At 36.7% G+C, this 18892-nt stretch overlaps 2 protein-coding genes across 2 annotated transcripts in view; one reads left to right on the forward strand and one right to left on the reverse strand.

The window, feature by feature from the left end:
• The window catches only part of cdk5rap3 (CDK5 regulatory subunit associated protein 3), a 312712-nt gene that overhangs the window by 145264 nt on the left and 148556 nt on the right, over positions 1-18892 (reverse strand). The gene's annotated exons all lie outside the window — the stretch shown is intronic.
• Positions 3692-13423, forward strand: pdk2a (pyruvate dehydrogenase kinase 2a). The gene is made up of 11 exons (XM_033984621.2): positions 3692-3879; positions 4248-4389; positions 5193-5264; positions 6765-6949; positions 7309-7398; positions 7988-8065; positions 8439-8515; positions 8940-9038; positions 10430-10540; positions 11381-11494; positions 12525-13423. The coding sequence occupies exons 1-11, from the start codon at positions 3762-3764 to the stop codon at positions 12666-12668; spliced, it is 1230 nt and encodes a 409-aa protein (XP_033840512.1). The 5' UTR covers positions 3692-3761; the 3' UTR covers positions 12669-13423.

The following is an 18892-nucleotide window of genomic DNA, read 5'->3' on the forward strand; positions in this document are numbered from 1 at the left end:
AGTGTCAAAACTCATTTGAGCAGGTATCGATACTAAAAAAAAGTCACATTCACAGGACAGTTTTAGAATCTTGCAGACCACATGGACTAGTATACGCCCATGGACCACTATGGCACCCCCCTGCACGACTGAGTGTGTACACAGATTTATAACCAGATGGTAATGTAAAAGAAAGTACTATGATTTCATGATGAGAATGTGATAATGTCATACTACTAGATTTCCTCATTGATTACATTGTTCTTTGCCATGAAATATCCCATACGCAAATTCACATATACTGAACCTGATCATATCTATTAGTGAGTAGACCCTAGAACTCACTATTTAACAACAAAAAACTGTAAAAAAAAAAAAAAAAAAAAAAAAAAAAAAAGAAAGGTTTACACCTTAGTATCGAAATCAAGTTTGAAATTTTTGCATCATAACACTAGTTCTGATACAGTCATTTTAACAATTCTTCAAATGTTTCTTCCCATCAGTAAGGCCACATATATCAGGTCAAGAAAATGAGTGAGTGATTCTAGGTTATATTGAGGCTGGGGTTAAAATAGAAAACTCAAAATGCAACAAGTGCCAAAGGTCAAACTAGACTTCACTGAAGAATACATCCAATTATGAATCTGTATAATTCCTTGTGGTTGGGCGACACAATAGAGCATAATTTCCGGCTCTTCTCATTTGTTAGAACCTGAATTTGTCCTAATTGTTATTCACCACAGTCTCAGTAATTATAGTTATCATCAGAGAATTATAGCTTTGTCTGTGAAAGTTTTAATGTCATTTGATATTTAATGAAACAGGCTTCAAAACACACAAGGTTAATCAAGACTACATTTGAACAAGTTATACTGTAGCTTAAGAAATTAGTCACTGATATTTAACTACACGTGCTTACAGGTGTGCAATATATTGTTTATAATATACTTTTGAACATATGAACATTTTGAATATCAAGTAGATTGTCTATAATTTTTTTATGAAAAAATATGTCCATATGTCTGCATCTGTGTTTCATTTTTCAGTTCATCCCCATTTCCATGATACTTGAACTTCAACCAAGACATATAAGCACATTCTAGCACATTTTTTTTATTACAAAAATGAATTATTATAGTCAAAGTTTTATAAATAGTTGCCACAAATAAACCTGTTTTACATCCAACTAACAACTAGCACATTACCATCTTGTTGACGTCTTTGCTTACAGTATCCGATAAGGCCCTGACTGGTGGTCCGACATTGTCTATACACCGATATGGAGTTATGTGTTGACAGCTGGGAACAGGAGCCGGGCATGGGTGGGAATGTGGTCTGATGCAAAGTGGAAAAACACAGGGGAGCCCCCCCCCCTGCACGTCCCACACGCTGCGAACAGCACTCAAGTGACCACAATATAAATTCATCAACTGACTCTATAAATACTTAAAGGGCCTCTACCTGATTTTAACTTCTCAAGATAAATGACTGCTACATAACACATTGTATGCTAAAGGCTGCTAAACAAGAAAAAAAAAAGTAAAATATAATCTATTCATTTTACATGACATTTTGTGAAGTATTAACTGATGCATAATATTCTGACAGGGTGACCTTTTTTGTCCAATCGGGCACTTTATTACTATGAATCATGAGAAAACAACTGCCTGACACTATCCCAGATACTTGATTCTCTGTTATGGTGCATTTTCAATACTGACAAAAAAAATAGTAGTAGAGATTGGAGAACTATAAGAAAACAGCTGCAGAACACTATACCAGACAGTTGTTTCTGTGTCGCTTTGGCAGAAAGGATTAAGTGGGCGAGGTATGCCCCTGACTCAATTTAATGACACTTTCATGTTGGGTTTCCCTTCATAATTAGGGTCACAATCGCAAACATCAGTATTAAAGTTTGTTAAAGTATGCAAAATTGACTTTACACAGCCTCTGCCATATGCCCACAGCTCTGTAATTACTTCGTTCTCCAATTTGATCAAAATGTGCAAATAATAACATAATGAAATCCACAGGTGTGGTTTCTTTAAGGTCTTCATTGACTTGTGTTTGCTGCATATAAGAAGTCTATATGGACCATGATGCTAATGGTCCATTTTACAACAGGATAAATATGAAAGCCAAAAGCAAGAAGGTAAGAAGCACTTATAATTAATGTATTGTTACTGTGAAAAAGAAAATACATAACTTATTATCAGCTCAAATATGACACATCGAATTGACATTTTCAAAAAAGGTCAGAGGGCTGCAATTACTTAGCTCCTTGTGTGCTTCTCTGCTCAACATTGCCCCACCCCAGGATATTCTGAGACCTTTGTTTGAGTTTTTCTAATATGAACAGTTCTGTGCACTTAAACTGATCCTATTGTTGACTGATTTACAAAGGTAAAAACTTTCAAATTCAAATGAACATCACACAGACACATGGTTGAGATGTAGACACAGTGATAACAAAGGGTTAGTCAGACATGTGTCAAACAACTCCAGGTATGTGATTGATGATGTTACAACATTCTGACATGACTTAAAGCTCAGTCAATTTTGTGTAATTAACAAAGATAAAAAGACAACACTGAAAGAGTCCAAAATGTTTCCATGAGTCTAAATTTGTAAATAATTATAATTATTACATCTAAAAATATAGGCCTATACCTGAAATGTACTAATACTAGTTTGTGTTTAATGATACTAATACCACTAATCTGAGTAGAACTGCATGGGAGTTCAAGCAAAAACAACTATTCATGCAATAAAGAGGACTGTCTGGATTACCAAGAGACTTGGAAAGAGACTTGAATGAATTATAAAGCATCCGACAAAGAGCAAAAACGATTGGCTGTGAAGTTATCATGACTAATACTTGATTTGATGTTGTGACAGTGTTTTGAGCTGGAGAAGTGTGACATTTAAGTGTTGTTTCTCCTGTTTATAATTCTGTGTGTGGCATTTGTTTATCTGTTATATCCGTCTTGTGTTGTTACAGAGTCAACCGTATTTACAATATACACTACAGACCGTCCAAACTGTGGAGACAAATACCCAAAGCTTATGTAATGGAAGATGACCAGGACAGTGTGTACTGACAATGGCATTTCCAGTTGAAACCAGACTGGTAAAGGGCCGGTTTCCAAGCAGTCATATGCGCACAGCTGAACTATTGACCACCAGCATGAGAACAGAAGTGATGTAAGTGAAGGATTTGAATAACTTGGACAACAAAACAGATTGCACAGGTCTATATGTCACATAGGCTACTTCATTGCGTGTCTGTAGTACAAATGAACAGCTGGAATCTAAAAATAGGCCTAGTATTTCTCACAAATGTTGCAATTTCAAAATTAAGGCAGTCCCATTAAAATACATAAAGGTGACTTCAATTGGAGCAAATCTTAAATTTTATTTCCAATATTGTATCCAGTGATCATAAGCAAATTTTAGGATAATCAAACTTTTCTTAAATATAGTGGGGAAAAAAAATACTAAAATTACAATTGGGGAAGCGACAATGGGTTAGACAGAGCTTTATTTATAGTCGTGTAGTTTTTCTAGTGCTTGTGAGGCGTTATCTGTGGTCAACAACATAGTCCTCTCGACGCTTCCTATTGGTCAAACTGCAAGATAAACATCAAATCCGGCCTTCCCATTGGCTCCCGCTCCACGCTTGTCCCGCCCCTCGTCTGCAGCCCCTCAGTGAAAACCAGTGGACAAAGTAACAAGCCCTCAACCTTTCAGTACTGTGTTATGAAGCCACTAATACGACGAAAATGAAGTTCGTACGGTTTATTATGAAAAATGCCGCTTTGACGAGCGTGCCAAAGCATATTGAGCATTTTTCCAAATTCTCTCCCTCGCCGTTGTCCATGAAGCAGTTTTTGGATTTCGGTAAGTAGCTGCTGCTGCTGCACTGTATGCGCAATCTTGTCATGTTATTTTTGACATGCGAGACAAATCTAGAGGAGTATTGGAGCGTATCGTTTCACACACACCATAAACTATTCATAATACCCATGTTGGTTGATTGTTGCAAGGTTAAACCGACCAGAACACGCTTTTGCTCTGTGCTGTGGGTTTGTCAGTGTGCAGGGATGTTGCATCAGCACTGCTTTGGTGCAACAGAGGACAACCTACTTGACATTTTGTGGATTAAATATGTGCATTAAAAAAACCAAAAAAAATATTGTACAAGTAATGTTGCGTTTAGATATGAACACATCTAGAAATATGCTTATAATTGTTGCCTTTTTGTGCAGGGTCCATCAATGCTTGTGAAAAGACATCATTTGTTTTTCTGAGGCAAGAGCTCCCTGTCAGACTGTCCAACATCATGAAGGAGATCAACCTTTTACCTGACAAACTTCTCACAACCCCCTCTGTCAAAATGGTCCAGGGCTGGTAAGTTAAAAGCCAAGTCTGTGTTATGCTGCCACATTTGTTATGGTTCAAGCATGTGTCTGAAAGCTACCCCCCTGTCCCTCAAAGGAAATGTTAAAAGAGTTTACTAATATCCTATTTTAAAGCCTGATTTTATCCTCTCTGTTGAGAAGGGAGCAGCTGGTGTCTTGTTTACTGCAATGCAATCTAACAGAACAAAAGGGACTGGCTGTGAGTTGGATTACAAAACCCCCTTTGACCAAGTTGTACCTCTTCCAGGCTGCACAGAAAAGGGAGGGGGCTTTTCACTGTCAACTTTGCCCTAGTTTCCCCTGAACGTGGCACATGACCTGCCGTAAACAAGCCTTTTTCCTCTCCTGTGGGACCTCAGATTTATTTACAAATAGCAGAATTTGATGTAGGCGTATTTTAAAGGTTGTATTTATATATTGTAATTTCATAAACTACCTACTATATGAATCAGACATGTTTAAATATTAATTGTACTTAAAACAATTATAATTCATATACAATTGCAAAAATCATTTCTATGATGTAACAAATATTTCTGTTTACATTTTGTGTTTTGGTTGTTAAGACAATTATCCAATCAGAAAACAAAATGAGCTTTATGCTGCAGGTTGCCAGATCCTACAAATTTGCAATATACCCAAAAGGGCTCTCTGTAAAGTGATCTGTCCTTAGTATTTGACGTCAGAGGGCACCCCCAAGTTTACTTAGTGATTGTACAGCTGTTTTTAAACCAGTTAGAGCAAATGTTATTTTATCTTTTATCTTTACTTTTATTGTATTTCCATGTGTAGGTATGTCCAGAGTTTGATGGAAATCCTTGAATTCCTTGACAAGAATCCAGATGATCACAAAACTTTGGGAGAGTGAGTAGAATTGACCTATATACTGCCATAGTCATAACCTCGTAAACTGCACTTACCTACAGCACATCTCACGTGACAAAAATATACATGGGCACAATTCCAAGCATAGCGGAGTCATTTACCATCATGCGCTTCTATTTACTAACCTGGGCAAGGTCAAGAATGTCTGTGTAGCTAGTGCAGTATTTAGTACATGCTTAAAGGTTATTATGGAGGTATTTCTCACATGCATCACTCCATACATTCCTTTAAAAAATGTTATTATGTAACTATGAAATAAATCCACACGTAGCACAAAGAGTTTACTGGCTCTGACTGACATTAAGCTAGATTCTAGGCTAACTAAATATTTTGAAATTCACTAGCAAGCACCACGCCTCACGATAACAAGGTTTGAAGTGCAGTATATTGCTGAAGTAAATATAGACGATAATATTGAAACTAGTTACGCCACTGACATAATAATTCAAGAGCAGATTTAGACCACAAAACTATTCTAAAAGTACAATATTGTGAAAAAAACATGAGCTGCAATAGATAAATAGGAGAATGAAACATTGCTTAGTACTTAATTTGCATCTATAATGAGTCATAGAAATTATGAATTCAAACTTTTACAGATTAAATCTTATAATACAGCCAAAAAAAACAACAAAAAGTCTCTAGTAGTGCAAAGAAAATGTGGCCATGATAAATATTGACCCCAAAACATATTGTTCCAGCTTTTATATTGAATGATAAGTCAATAAATCAAATGGTATATGGTAAAGATATTTATTGATGATATAAATATGTGGAGGCTGGGTAGAGAACGAAGACTCTGTCTGAGGAGGTTAGCCCAGCGAATTCAAGCCCCCACCCGTTAGATGATAAAATCTTCAGGCTGAAAGATGAACAAGTTTCACGAGGTGGGAGAGAGGTCAAGAGAGTGGAGACAAACGATGCTGCCAGAATGGGCTTGTGTAAATAGGGCTGCTAGGTGTGGTCCTGCTCCTGAATGTCAGTCAATCATATTAACTTTATTTATGTTTTCGTAACATTTGTTCGCTAATCTGGTAAAATGGATTGCAAACAGTGTAGATCCTGCGCATTGTAGGGCTGCACTGTTTGTAGGGCTGCACTGTTTGTAGGGCTGTAGCCTACTAAAGGAATTATTGTTTTACTGAAGACTTGTACTGCTGAATGATTAGTTGTCTAAAAGGGTCCGTGGCAAAAAAGTTGTCAAAACTGTTGCATATCTCTATGTATTTTGACTCAAACTGCACTCACAAGACCACAACTGCACGGGACTTCATGCAAAAACTACTATTTATGGAGAAAAAAGTGCTAGGAAACAATGTATTTATATAAAGACAAATTAAACTTGTGAAGTCAATTATGTATGTAGAATTTCTGTCGCAATTTCGGAGGAGGGAAACCAAATGCACAGGAGAGACATGTTTATTCTTTGCTTTTTTCCATTTACTCTCATTGAAAATGAGTTTGTGCTGTTTCCTGCAGGTTTGTGGACGCTTTAGTGACCATCAGAAATCGGCACAATGACGTAGTTCCGACCATGGCTCAAGGAATTATCGAATACAAAGAGTCTTTTTCCCAGGACCCAGTGACCAACCAGAACATCCAGTATTTTCTAGACCGCTTCTACATGAGCCGCATCTCTATACGAATGCTCATCAACCAGCACAGTGAGTGGCTTTCACAGCTGTTTCACTTTAAGTCCAGGAAAGTCGGGGTTTTAGGCATGTGGAAATGGATAATATCTATTTTTTATAACCAGACTATTAGCTATACATGGGCTGAGTCATATTTTTCTTTCTCTCAGTTTTTAACATAAAAACAGTTCTACATTAGGTAAAATCAAACCATGTCATCTTGAAAAATTTAAATATAATCTTTCCCTTGTCATGCTGTCACACTTGTACATTGTAGAGTAGTTTGAGAGTTGTGTTGAGTTGGATATTTTGTTTTTAGTATTGTATTAATGCATAATGTGTGTGTGAATCAGTAAACTAACCTATTGTTTTACTTGTTTTTCTCTTTGCAGCTCTCATATTTGACGGCAACACTAACCCAGTCCATCCCAACACTATTGGAAGCATAGACCCCCTCTGCAGAGTTTCAGACGTGGTTCAAGGTTAGTACGATTAACATAAGAAGACACTAGTTTATTTTACAGGTATTAAAATGTTCACATCTATAAGAGAGAATTAGAAAATAAATAAACAAATGTTGTCCACACTATTGACTGTAGTTTAAATCAAACAAGGATTTTATTAGTATCGAGATCCGATCACTTCAAATAGTCAATTATCACCTTGGGGCTTGGTAATTAGACAGTCTACCTCCAGTCCTCTGTGAGTGAAAGCAGTTTGTTTGGAGCAGAGTTCTGACTTAAGAATTGGAGTAAAGAGTTTTCTTTATGTTCGTGAAATTTACATTGAAATCCATAAAAAAAAAAAAAAGAAATTACTGTTAGTGGTTGTGTTTTTAGTGATCAGTATTATTATTATTATTATTATTATTACTTACTATTATTATTTTATTTTTTTTAAATACCCAAATACCCAAGCCCAAATATTTGTGTATCGTGCTACATTACAGAAAGAGACAGACATTACAATCCCCAGTAGTAGCTAGACAGTCCTGCTGCACTCCTCATTGTTATATTTTCCTCTCATATTCACAGTATAATTAGTTTTTTTTGTTTTGCTTTTTTGCTGCAGATGCCTTTCACAGCGCCAAAATGCTGTGTGACCAGTATTATCTCCGCTCTCCTGAGATGGTTCTACAAGAGAGAAACAGTAAGAATCACAATTACATTTATTTGCCATGCAAATTCACTTACATTGCCAACAGCAAAGCCCTTGTTGGCACAGATGGTGCTCTTTCCATCCCTTTTAACCCCTTTGTGTGCGAATGGACTATGTGTTTTTATGAAAATGAGGATTCAGCCAGATGGACTTGAGAGGCCGATAATTATAGCACTGATACTGAAGTAACAGCTAAGTGGGTCCGGCTCACTGCGTCTGACAATATTGACATACTCTTTCCATCCTCTTAAAGTGCACAACCAGAGCAGAGTGTAATTATCAGTGATGGGAGAAAAACAACACTTTTAATAGGTGATGCATTTGAAATGAAGTGGTGATACAATATGTTTTTGTCATTACACAGGCAAGGACAAAAGCCAGCCAATCAACATTGTGTATGTGCCTTCTCATCTGTACCATATGCTGTTTGAGCTTTTCAAGGTATGATTTATTAACACTGGGGTGCTTCACCTGATTTTTACAGTGTTAAAACTTAAAAACAAATTTAGTTCCTTTTTTTCCTGTTTCACCAGCCCAAAGTTATTCCTTACCTTATGCATTCCAAACATCCTATTTAATCACCAGAGTTTACAAGCAAGTTACCAGAGACCGGAGCAGAGTTTTGTGTTACAGTAAAGCTAACAACAACTAGTATGCTACTGTGTATTGATTATCGAACAATGAATGCTTTATAATTGGATGCAGACAGCATGCAGTGGACATAGTTCACTTTAAGAGCTACTTATACAATATATTTGTTTTGGGACAAATTCTGCTCAAATACATAGGAAAAAACTGGTACTGGACCTTCAAGTAAAGGTTAATGTTACAGTTGAAAATAACTTACCCTTTTATTTATGTTTAGAATGCAATGCGTGCAACAATAGAAACACATGAAAACGGCTACGAGCTCCCGCCAATCAAAGTCCTTGTGTCACTCGGTGGAGAGGATATGTCCATTAAGGTTTGTCTTTCAGTTTTGCTACAATGTTATCTCAAATCAAATGCAAGTTAATGTACTGTAAACTGACACAAACACAACATACATAACTCTCATTCCAAAGTTCAACCAGTACATGCTGGACCTTTCTCTTCCCTTCTTTATGACCACAGTTCCTTGAAGTGTTATGTAACTGTACAGTACATACAGTTGAGAGCCAGACCTAAGTCTGTTTTACTGCATTACTTAGTTCAAATGAACAGTCCAAACATTCTATGCTGCTTTTATGTGATTCATTGCTGTTTATATAAATTTGATAATCAGTTAGATCAGGGTTTCTCAAACTGTGGTACATGTAGCACTGGTAGGATGCAAGATCTTTCAGGTAGTACTTAGACAGTTCTTCAGTTTGTGGGTTTGTGGTACTTAAGTTTATTATATGCACATTTTTATCCTCCATTTGATAATGTATTGTGTAGAGCTACAGTGGAAATTATGTAATTCACTTTTAGACCTGGCTTAGCCCCAGATTAGACCTAGAAAGGTCCTGTTGTATACGTGATTTAGATCTGGTGGTACTTGAAAGGCATATCTTTCCTGTGGTGGTAAAAAAGCCACTGAATTAGATGTCTATCAACTTCAGAAAACTGACAGATACATTTTGGATCACATCATCACAACATTTGTGAAATGTATTTATTCTTAAAAGTAGGTTAAGTACAGGATTAATGGTGTAAGAATAAACAGAAATGTGGGTGTGCAGAAATGTGTGACAATAGAAAGTGTCAAGTTTTTCCTGTATAAAAGTAGTAATACACTCCTCTCTGTGAGGAGTGAGGGAACATACTGTGCCTCATTAAAGGCTTGTCTGTGATACACACCTAATCTTTTTATCAAAAAAGTACCACAAGTCACCACCCTAAGCACTCACCAAACATGTTACATAATGTCTTAATCATAATTTCGGCACGATGCCTAGTAAACAAACCCAGTCAGTCTTGGTAAACTGCCCTATAAACCTTTGCCTCAAATTAGTTTTTCTTTCTTTTTGTCATAGATCATTTGGGTACATTACAAGATTTAAAGGAACACTATGTAACCTTTCTGATGGAGGGTCCGCTATTTGCTTTTCCGTTATTGCCTTGTCTGGAATGTATCATATTATAGCATTAAACTTATCTTTCTCTATGGAGACAAACAGATGGTGCCACCTGACCAAGTTACAGGTCAGGTCTGTGGAGAGGTGACCACGCTTACAGTAAGATAAGTTTAATGCCATACTGTAGAATATTCCAGGCAAAGCAAAGCAACAACCTCTCCATGGAGACAAACTGTGTTATCTGTGTTCAAAGATAACCAGGAGCACACAGACCGACTAAAGGGGTCAACAGTTGAATTCTTACTTTTTCCACTAGGTGAGCGACAGGGGAGGTGGCGTCCCATTTCGCAGGATTGAAAACCTTTTCAGCTACATGTACTCCACTGCTCCTGCGCCACAGATGGGAGAGCATTCACGGCCACCACTGGTCAGTACAGTTATACAAAGGTCAATCACAAACATAAAAAAATGCCTGTATGAAAGTGAATACTATGTGAACTTTTTAAGATTAAAAAAGCTGGAGAAAAAGCATAGTAGAGTGTGTTATGTGACAAATTGTACCTTTTAAATTATTAGAAAAAAAGAAAACTCATAGAAATCCATCAAAAGTCAATGTACTGGGCTGCAATGGAAATAAAATCATGATTTGAATGGTTACAGTTGGTAAATTGTAGGTAATTTTATGTCAAGAAAATATGCAGTCTCTATGGAGTCTTGTTTGTAGGATTCTAAATTACAAGGTGAGCATGTTTTTTTAAATAGCATGTTCTTAAGTGCATGTAATCTGTTTTGTCTTAAATTGTAATAAATATGCCTCTGACATATTTAAAAACATAAATGGCAAAGTATTGAAGTCAGATAAAATGAACTAGAAAGTAAATCTGGCATATAAACAAGTAGTTGTAATATTAGCAATACTTTGTCATAATTAGCCAAGTTGGCGTAATAATGGTTGCAATTATTTAGTGGTTGCAATTATGGTTGGAATTTTTTGGAAGTTACAACCTGTGCCTTTATAAATTGCTCAGATTAGAAAAACATTATTTTTTTTTTTTCATAAGCTCTTTCTTTGGTATTCTTTCATTGCATTCTCTACTGCACACTGCTATATAGAGATTAATGACAACTTCTTTTCTCCAAATGAACTAAACTGCTCACTAAGCACTAAATGACAAAGAGTGTTCATTTTGAGGATGGCTGCAGCTCTCTGTGTGTCTTCCTAGTACAAAGTGTCTCTAAATCCTTGATGTCCTCTCTGTCTGCACAGGCCGGCTTTGGCTATGGACTCCCCATCTCTCGACTCTATGCCAAGTACTTCCAGGGGGACCTGCAGCTCTACTCCATGGAGGGCCATGGCACCGATGCTGTCGTCTACTTGAAGGTGAGCCAGACTGGAGCTTGGCCAGTGTCCAAAAGTGAACTTACTCAATGACAGTTTAGCCAGTGAAGCCAGGAGATTGAGATAAAGGTAGATATTATATGGAATCGACGACCTCACAGCATAATTGCTAAAGTTATTTTTTGGCCAAATTGAGTTATTTGTCTAATTCTATTCTCCAGACCCTGCTGCATCTGTAGGTGTCATTGGCTCTGTCCTCTTCTTTCTGTTATATAATATGACTGTGATATTGTAATTTCAGATGGAGGGCCTATGGGAGATTTACTGTTATGGAAGAAACATCCAAACTTATCCACAAACATTGCACCCTATCGTTATTTGTTATAACTTGCCATATTAAACTCATGGCTTAAAATCCTTTCAGCTCACATCTTTGGGGCTGAATATTGGCACTACTTTCTGAAGTTATTAAAAAAAATCACTTTTGTTTGTTTATGCGGACAGAGAAGACATTGACAGTGTTTTTGTTTTATGCGAATAGGGCCAGTAATTACAGAGATGTTAAGCATAAACAAGGACAACAAATCTGCAATCTGACACTTATTGCACCATAGAATTCTGACCTGTCGACCAGCTCATTTTTAAACTAGTGGGATTCTACACTGTTGGGATATAAACACAGTCTATGGACGACCAGAAATGATTTACTTATATAAACAATACATTTGAAGGCCTTTTGTGGATAGGGTATTTGTTCAGTCAAATGCAGTCTTACATCTATAGATAATGTTGACCCAACTGCCTGTAAAAATGACTTCCCCCAAAACAGGTTATGATACATTTGGCTTCTCTTGAGCTTAATAAGGGTGCATTCGCTCTTCCAACAGAATTGGGACCAAACCGGGACTAAAAATAGACTAAAACAGGGCCAAACCAGTGCTAAGTAAGGCCTGAACTAGGATACCCTAAGAGTTCTGCAATAATAAAAAAAAAAAACAGCCTCTATTATTATTGTACTCTTGTCTTATTAAAAATAGACACTATTTACCCTAAAACTACCCTTCCCCTGCAGGCCCTGTCTACAGACTCCGTGGAGAGGCTACCTGTCTACAACAAGACAGCTCTGAAGAACTATAAAGTCAGTCAAGAGGCGGACGACTGGTGCGTGCCCAGCAAAGAACCGCTGGACCTGAGCAACTTTAAAGTGGCCAAATAACATGTCCGACTACGGGGGCTATGAAGCTTTCAATCCTGAGTCTTGTTTCCTTTTCACCTGCCAATCAACTCATTTGGCAAGGCAAAAAGAAAGACCCATTTGCACACCATTATCAGAAGAATGTAAACCCTTATTGATGTGTGACTTCAGCAGATGTGTTTTATAAACGTGCCATCATATTATTTAAGTATTTTTGTAAGAACATACAGAAAAGAAACATAATCTGCAAGTATTTCTAAGACCTTTTACATGGGTCTTAATGGGGGCAGCTTGAGTTTGTCCGGGATACAGAGGCTGGGAGAGGCCAATCGGGACAAGTTGGTGTTATTATGGGAGAGGTAATACCGCAGTTACGAAAATGTAGTATTTCCATCTTTACTATTTTTATTCATTTTACTGTATAATTGAGGATAGGGTATTATTTTTATCATATGGGCTTGTATACACTGAAAGGGTATAGAGTGCTTTGGTATTATTATGAAAACCGCTAGCCTTATCAAAACACCCCAAAATATTTGAAATACTTGAAAAATATCTGATGCACACTTTCTACTGTGTACTGAATGTATTGTCTGTGATATTAACTTAACTGAAGTGTTCCTTGCATGTAAATAAATATGTCCATTGTAAAAATGTAGCCACACTGATTATATTCAGTGCTTGTAAAGAAAGCTAAACTAATCCTCTACAACGAATATGTAATAATTTACATAGAATAATGATTTAAATAAAACTAAGGGATTTGATGGAACTGATTATGGGGCCCAATTTACCAGCTGTATTTTAACCAAAGTATTTTACTTTTTGTTTTAGCAAGGTTCAATGCAAGCAAGTGTGCTTCGGCCTACAGGGGGTGCATGTCATGTCCAAGTTCATAATGTGTTGTGATCCATTGAGGCCAGTTGAGGTTTGTAACACGGTGCAGTTTAAAGATGCTGGGTCCATGGTGTGTATAAATCCTCACGTATCATTATTATTATTATTATTTTATTTACACTTAGGTTGTGGATTGTTCTTTTTTTATAGGTACAATATCTGGAGACGGTTGTAAATATGTAAGCAATAACATAAAGATCAAGTACACTATTTTTATCTTGTGGTGTTTTCTTTTAAAATAACTGGTTTATTCTTTATACTGTGGTCACAAATGTTAAGTGCAGTTAATTGAAATGACAAGAAGACCTTTACTTCAGCGGAGCTGTGTCTATTTTAAACATGATGTTAAGGGGAGGCAACGCTCCCCGGCGGCCATTTTGGTGCCAAACCCTGAGGCAGCAGTGGACACAGAGACAGTGATGCCAAGAGAAAGTTCCACTTCACTGGGCTTCCTCGGGCCTGGCACGAAAGGGTAAAGCCGCACAGTTAAACTAATGCCGGGCTAATAAGGTAGCAGCTAAATAAAAATTAAAAAAACGATATTTACTCATAGTTTGATTTGATACCTTATTATTGGTGTGTGTTTACATGCACTAAAGAAATCTGAGCATCCAGACTACTGAAATAATCCATTTTACTGCTCCCAATATTTAGTAACATATTGCCAATAGAACTAAATATTTTGGTGATTTTTGTTTTGTTTTTGTTTTTTTGTCTAAATAAAAAATATATATACCTTTTGAAACTCTACAACAGAACTGAAATAACTGTTTGACTAGGTGACTAAGTAAAAAAAAAAGAAGCCAACTACCATGAATTGCAAAGAACAGAAGCAGCTCTATACAATCTTAGTTACTTTCATTGACATATCAAGCTGTAAATTCAATACTACCGTTGTGTACATTATCATTTCTTATAATGTCCTTATAGTCCTTATATATATGTTAAATTGTCTATGAAGTCACAATATTAGTTACATTTATATCCCAGCTGGGACTGCTGTAGATCTCCATTGCATTCAAAGATAGTTATTTCTAACCAGGCTATTTCTATATCGGGGATGCCCTTTTGTGCTTGTTGACGTACAGATTGCTCACATGCAGATCTGATTTCAAGAACAGTTCAGTGTCTCGTCATCGTTTTACTATGTGTTCCCTGGGCAGCTGCAGTGTTTACCTCAGACCTAATACAGTACCCACTGGAAACTTCTGTGTACCCTTTATCTTATCTTGTCCCAACACACGCCTCATAAAAGGTCTTTCATAACAATAACTGCCTCACTGGGACTCACAAACAAGTTATTCATGGACCTTTAGCATTTGTAAACATTTGATAATAGCATTGGGTATTATAGTGACTGACTATGAGCCTACTGTAAGGTATCAGGTGGAAACAGCTTGTCAGCCTGTCAACAAAAAGTGATGGTACCTCGCCAAGTATTTTCAATTACTGCTCTATTGTTGACATCCAAATTGTTTCCTGGGAAGAAAATTGTAGACTTTACATTTGCTGACAGGTTATGTAGCACGTTTTACTTCTGTGGTGTCAGTCATCAGAATACATGCAGCCAGACTGAATGCATGACTTATAGGTTACGCAAAATGGACTCTTGTGAGCTTTAAGCCATGTTATGATGCTGTTACCTCCACAAAAACATCCCCAGAGTTGTGTTTTCTTTCATTCACACGTTTGCGTAACCCTGCATTATTAGTCTGTCTACATCTCCAAAGCTCAAAATGCTCTGTTCCACCTTGTGATGTCATGTAGTGATAGTTTTCAAGTTAGCAGCTACATTTTACGTTTTGTTTAGTAGAGGTTGGCAATTTCAGGTTTGAAATGATGCAAATGATTCTAGTGAAGGTGTAAGGAGTGTAAAAACACAGTGGTGCACTTCCTGTATTACCACATGACATCACAACGTGGAACAGGGTGAACATGGTTTGTGAAACATATGTGAAAGAAAACAACTCCAAGTATGTTTTTGACAAGAAAACAACATTATAATATAGATCAGAAAACAGTGTTACAGTGTGACAGTTTAACATGACTACAGTGTGGTTAAAATTGGCACTGATGTCCTCTAGTGGTCACTCTGGGAGAAGCATGCTCCTGCTCTAAAAACTGCATGGTGATTGATATGCAGAAAGTTTAAAGGTGCACTATGTAACTTTTCAGGTTGCAGTGCAATTCCAGCTCCCACAGATGAATACTGTTGTTGTGTCCTTGGGCATTCCCCAACCCTGATATGGCCTTATGCTTTTTTTATGAATACATTTAATGAAATTGTAGACTGACATGTGTCTAAAAGAAAAATTAGAATGAAAAACTGTAACAATCCTTGGTTCAACTCAGAAATGACAAGTTTAAGTAAAGAAAGCTGCTTGGAAAACTACACACACAATTAGATCAGATTTGGATTGGGCATTTTTTCGCTGAAAAGATAATTAAATGTTTATCAGCAGTTAGAAAGGCAATTTTTTTTAAACTTTGTATCTGATAGAGTCACGGAAAGTCACGCAAAGTTCTAGAGGACATTAAGATCCCTCTCACAACCTGATATTCATACATTACCAACATTATGTTGAATCTGGAATTATGGAAAACGGCCCATGTTTTGCCTTGTGATAAGTGTGGGAAAACTAAAAATCTAAATCTTTTCTGGTCAATATCTAAATTGTCTTGTCTTGCAAAAGTTTTAGAAAGGTTAGCTGCAAATCAAGTTACAGTTTATCTAAATAAATGCTCCATTTTGAAGTCTTATCAATCAGGTTTCAGAAAAGGGCACAGTACTGTCACTGCAACCACAAAAGTTTTAAATGACATTTTCTCCCCTTGATGACAAACAAAACTGTGTCGGTCTGTTTATTGATTTAACTAAAGCTTTTGATTCAGTGGATCATTGAGTCCTCTTGAAGGATCTGAAGCTGATTGGATTTGACAACGCTACATGTGATTGGTTCCAAAATTAACTTTCAAAGAGAAACCCAGGCAGTAGTAGCTGATGGTTTAAATCAGATTTTCTAACTTTAAGTAAAGGAGTGCTCCAAGGCTCAATTTTGGGCCCCCTACTTTTTACTATTTTTTATTAATTTCATTACTGTTTTTATGATGCTGTTTTGTTTGCAAGTGCTCCCTCTGCTGATCAGGCAGTTTTAAAACTGCAACAAAGTTTTAATGAAATCCAAAATTCTCTCATAAATCTTAAACTGTCATTGAATGCATATAAAACTAAGTATATGATTTTTTTTCTAAAAAACATTTAAGTAACATGCAAGCTACAAATCTTTCTATATTAAATGGTGCATCCAATGAAAGTGTCAACACTTATAAATATCTTGGGTTTTGGCTTGATGAAAACTTATCCTTTAAAAACATATCTCAGAATCATGTAACAGTTTAAAAACTAAATTAACATTTTATTACAGAAACAAATATTGTATCCCATAAAAATACAAAAAAGAAATAGCGCAAGCAACCTTCCTGTACTGGAGTATGGGGATGTGATGTACATGCACTTCAGCCTCTGCTTTCAAACCATTGGATCCTTGGTCTTTCACTCTGCCCTTTGTTTTATTACAGGTGATGGGTTTCAAACCCATCACTGTTTTCTCTATGAAAAAGTGCGGTGGCCATCACTGTCTGTTAGAAGAGAACAGCACTGTATGAAATGTATCTATAAGGGACTACTTGAAAACACTGCCAGAATGCCTCACGTGCAAGTTACTGGAAAAAGGGTTTTTAAATTGAATACAGCTCATGGAAAAGCAAAACTGGATGCATTTGTGATACAATCACAATTTAATAATCAGGTAGCAAGCTTTTATACATACACCTGCTCCTGCTTTAATGTTTTTTGGACTTTTTTTTCTGCTTGTATTGTATTTTAAACAGGGTGCCCGTGCAAAAGTGAGCCCAGGTGCTCTCATTGGGTTCCCCTGTGCAAATAAAGATAAATAAATAAATAAGACACTTAACCCATCTCTCCCCCAGTATCTGTGTACACTGGTGTATGAACGTGTGTGTGAATGTGTCAGTGGTTCCTTATTGTAAAATGCTTTTAGTGCCTTGAAGGTGAAATATAAAGGCACTACATAAAATATGTGACCACTGACCATAGTTTCCATAGAGATTTTGTTGCTTTGCCAGTAATGTTCCACAGCATCATCTCCATAATCAAATGCTTGATAAATCAGTTTAATGTTGTGCTTAATGTAATAAATTTCAAGCCATAACATTTCTATGGAGAAGAACAGATCATTCTACCTGAAAAGTCCATAGTGCAGCTTAAATGCTCTCTCCCACTGACTCCAACATACACTATTATTGTGTCATCGAGCAAGACGTTTTATGTGCTTACCTGAGCCTGCTGGTGTATGTTTCGGAAGGATGTAGAAAAGTACTATATAGCGACCATTTTACTTTTTTACCTACAGCACAATTAAAACATCTTTATATAATATTGTATTGTATAGTTTTACCCATCGTACTTATTTAGTGCATCTTCAATCTCTGACTGTGAACAATTATAACTGCAAAAATACATAAAAGATTGTCTATAGAGTTCTCATCACACAGACTGAAAATGTGCCAATTGTGTAATATTTTAGTGTCTACATTTGCAGGCCGCCCGCAAAAAGTAACACCTTAAGTGAGTGGGACCGCGGCTGTTAAACTGATTCCTGCGTTTCCCTTATGTTGTGCTTTATAGTGTTGCTGACTGGTCAATGCAAAGAAACAGCTTTGTGTGACTGTTTGGGTCCCCTCCCTGCTGACGTGAAAGGACGAGAACTTTGGCCGTTTATTAAGTTCGTGTTTATTAAGTTTTGTGTCTTTCTGTTTTCAGACATCCATGGGCCTGATGTGAAGAAACAGACGAAAGATGCATCTGAATAACAAGGTAAACCTCATTACGTCATATCATATTTGCTAACATCATCTAGACATTTACATTTAAAATTTTCAAGGGGAAAAAGGGGCCACACTGACAGTACATTTTTTATGTAAAAGTTGCCATAGTAACAACATTAGACTAAACAGATGCTAAACACCTGCTACCAGCTAAAATAATAGACTGAAAAAGGCATTTACGGTACTTCATTATAATTGTTTTAGGTTTGTCTCTCCACAGACCTGACTTGTAACTTTTCAGGTGGTCAATGTAATGGCCTAAAACATTTCTTCATGCAGATGTTTTCCCAAATTTGGTTTTAATTTTATATTTCCTTGGATCTTGCATGTTTCATTCCTACCACCAGGAATCTTATGCAGTGCTGCTTTGACTTTTTATCTAAAAGGAAAAAAAAGGGGGACCATTGCCAAAGTGATTAATAGTTGATAAATATTATATC

The sequence above is a fragment of the Periophthalmus magnuspinnatus genome, chromosome 19, assembly GCF_009829125.3.
Source record: "Periophthalmus magnuspinnatus isolate fPerMag1 chromosome 19, fPerMag1.2.pri, whole genome shotgun sequence".
NCBI lineage: Eukaryota > Metazoa > Chordata > Actinopteri > Gobiiformes > Gobiidae > Periophthalmus > Periophthalmus magnuspinnatus.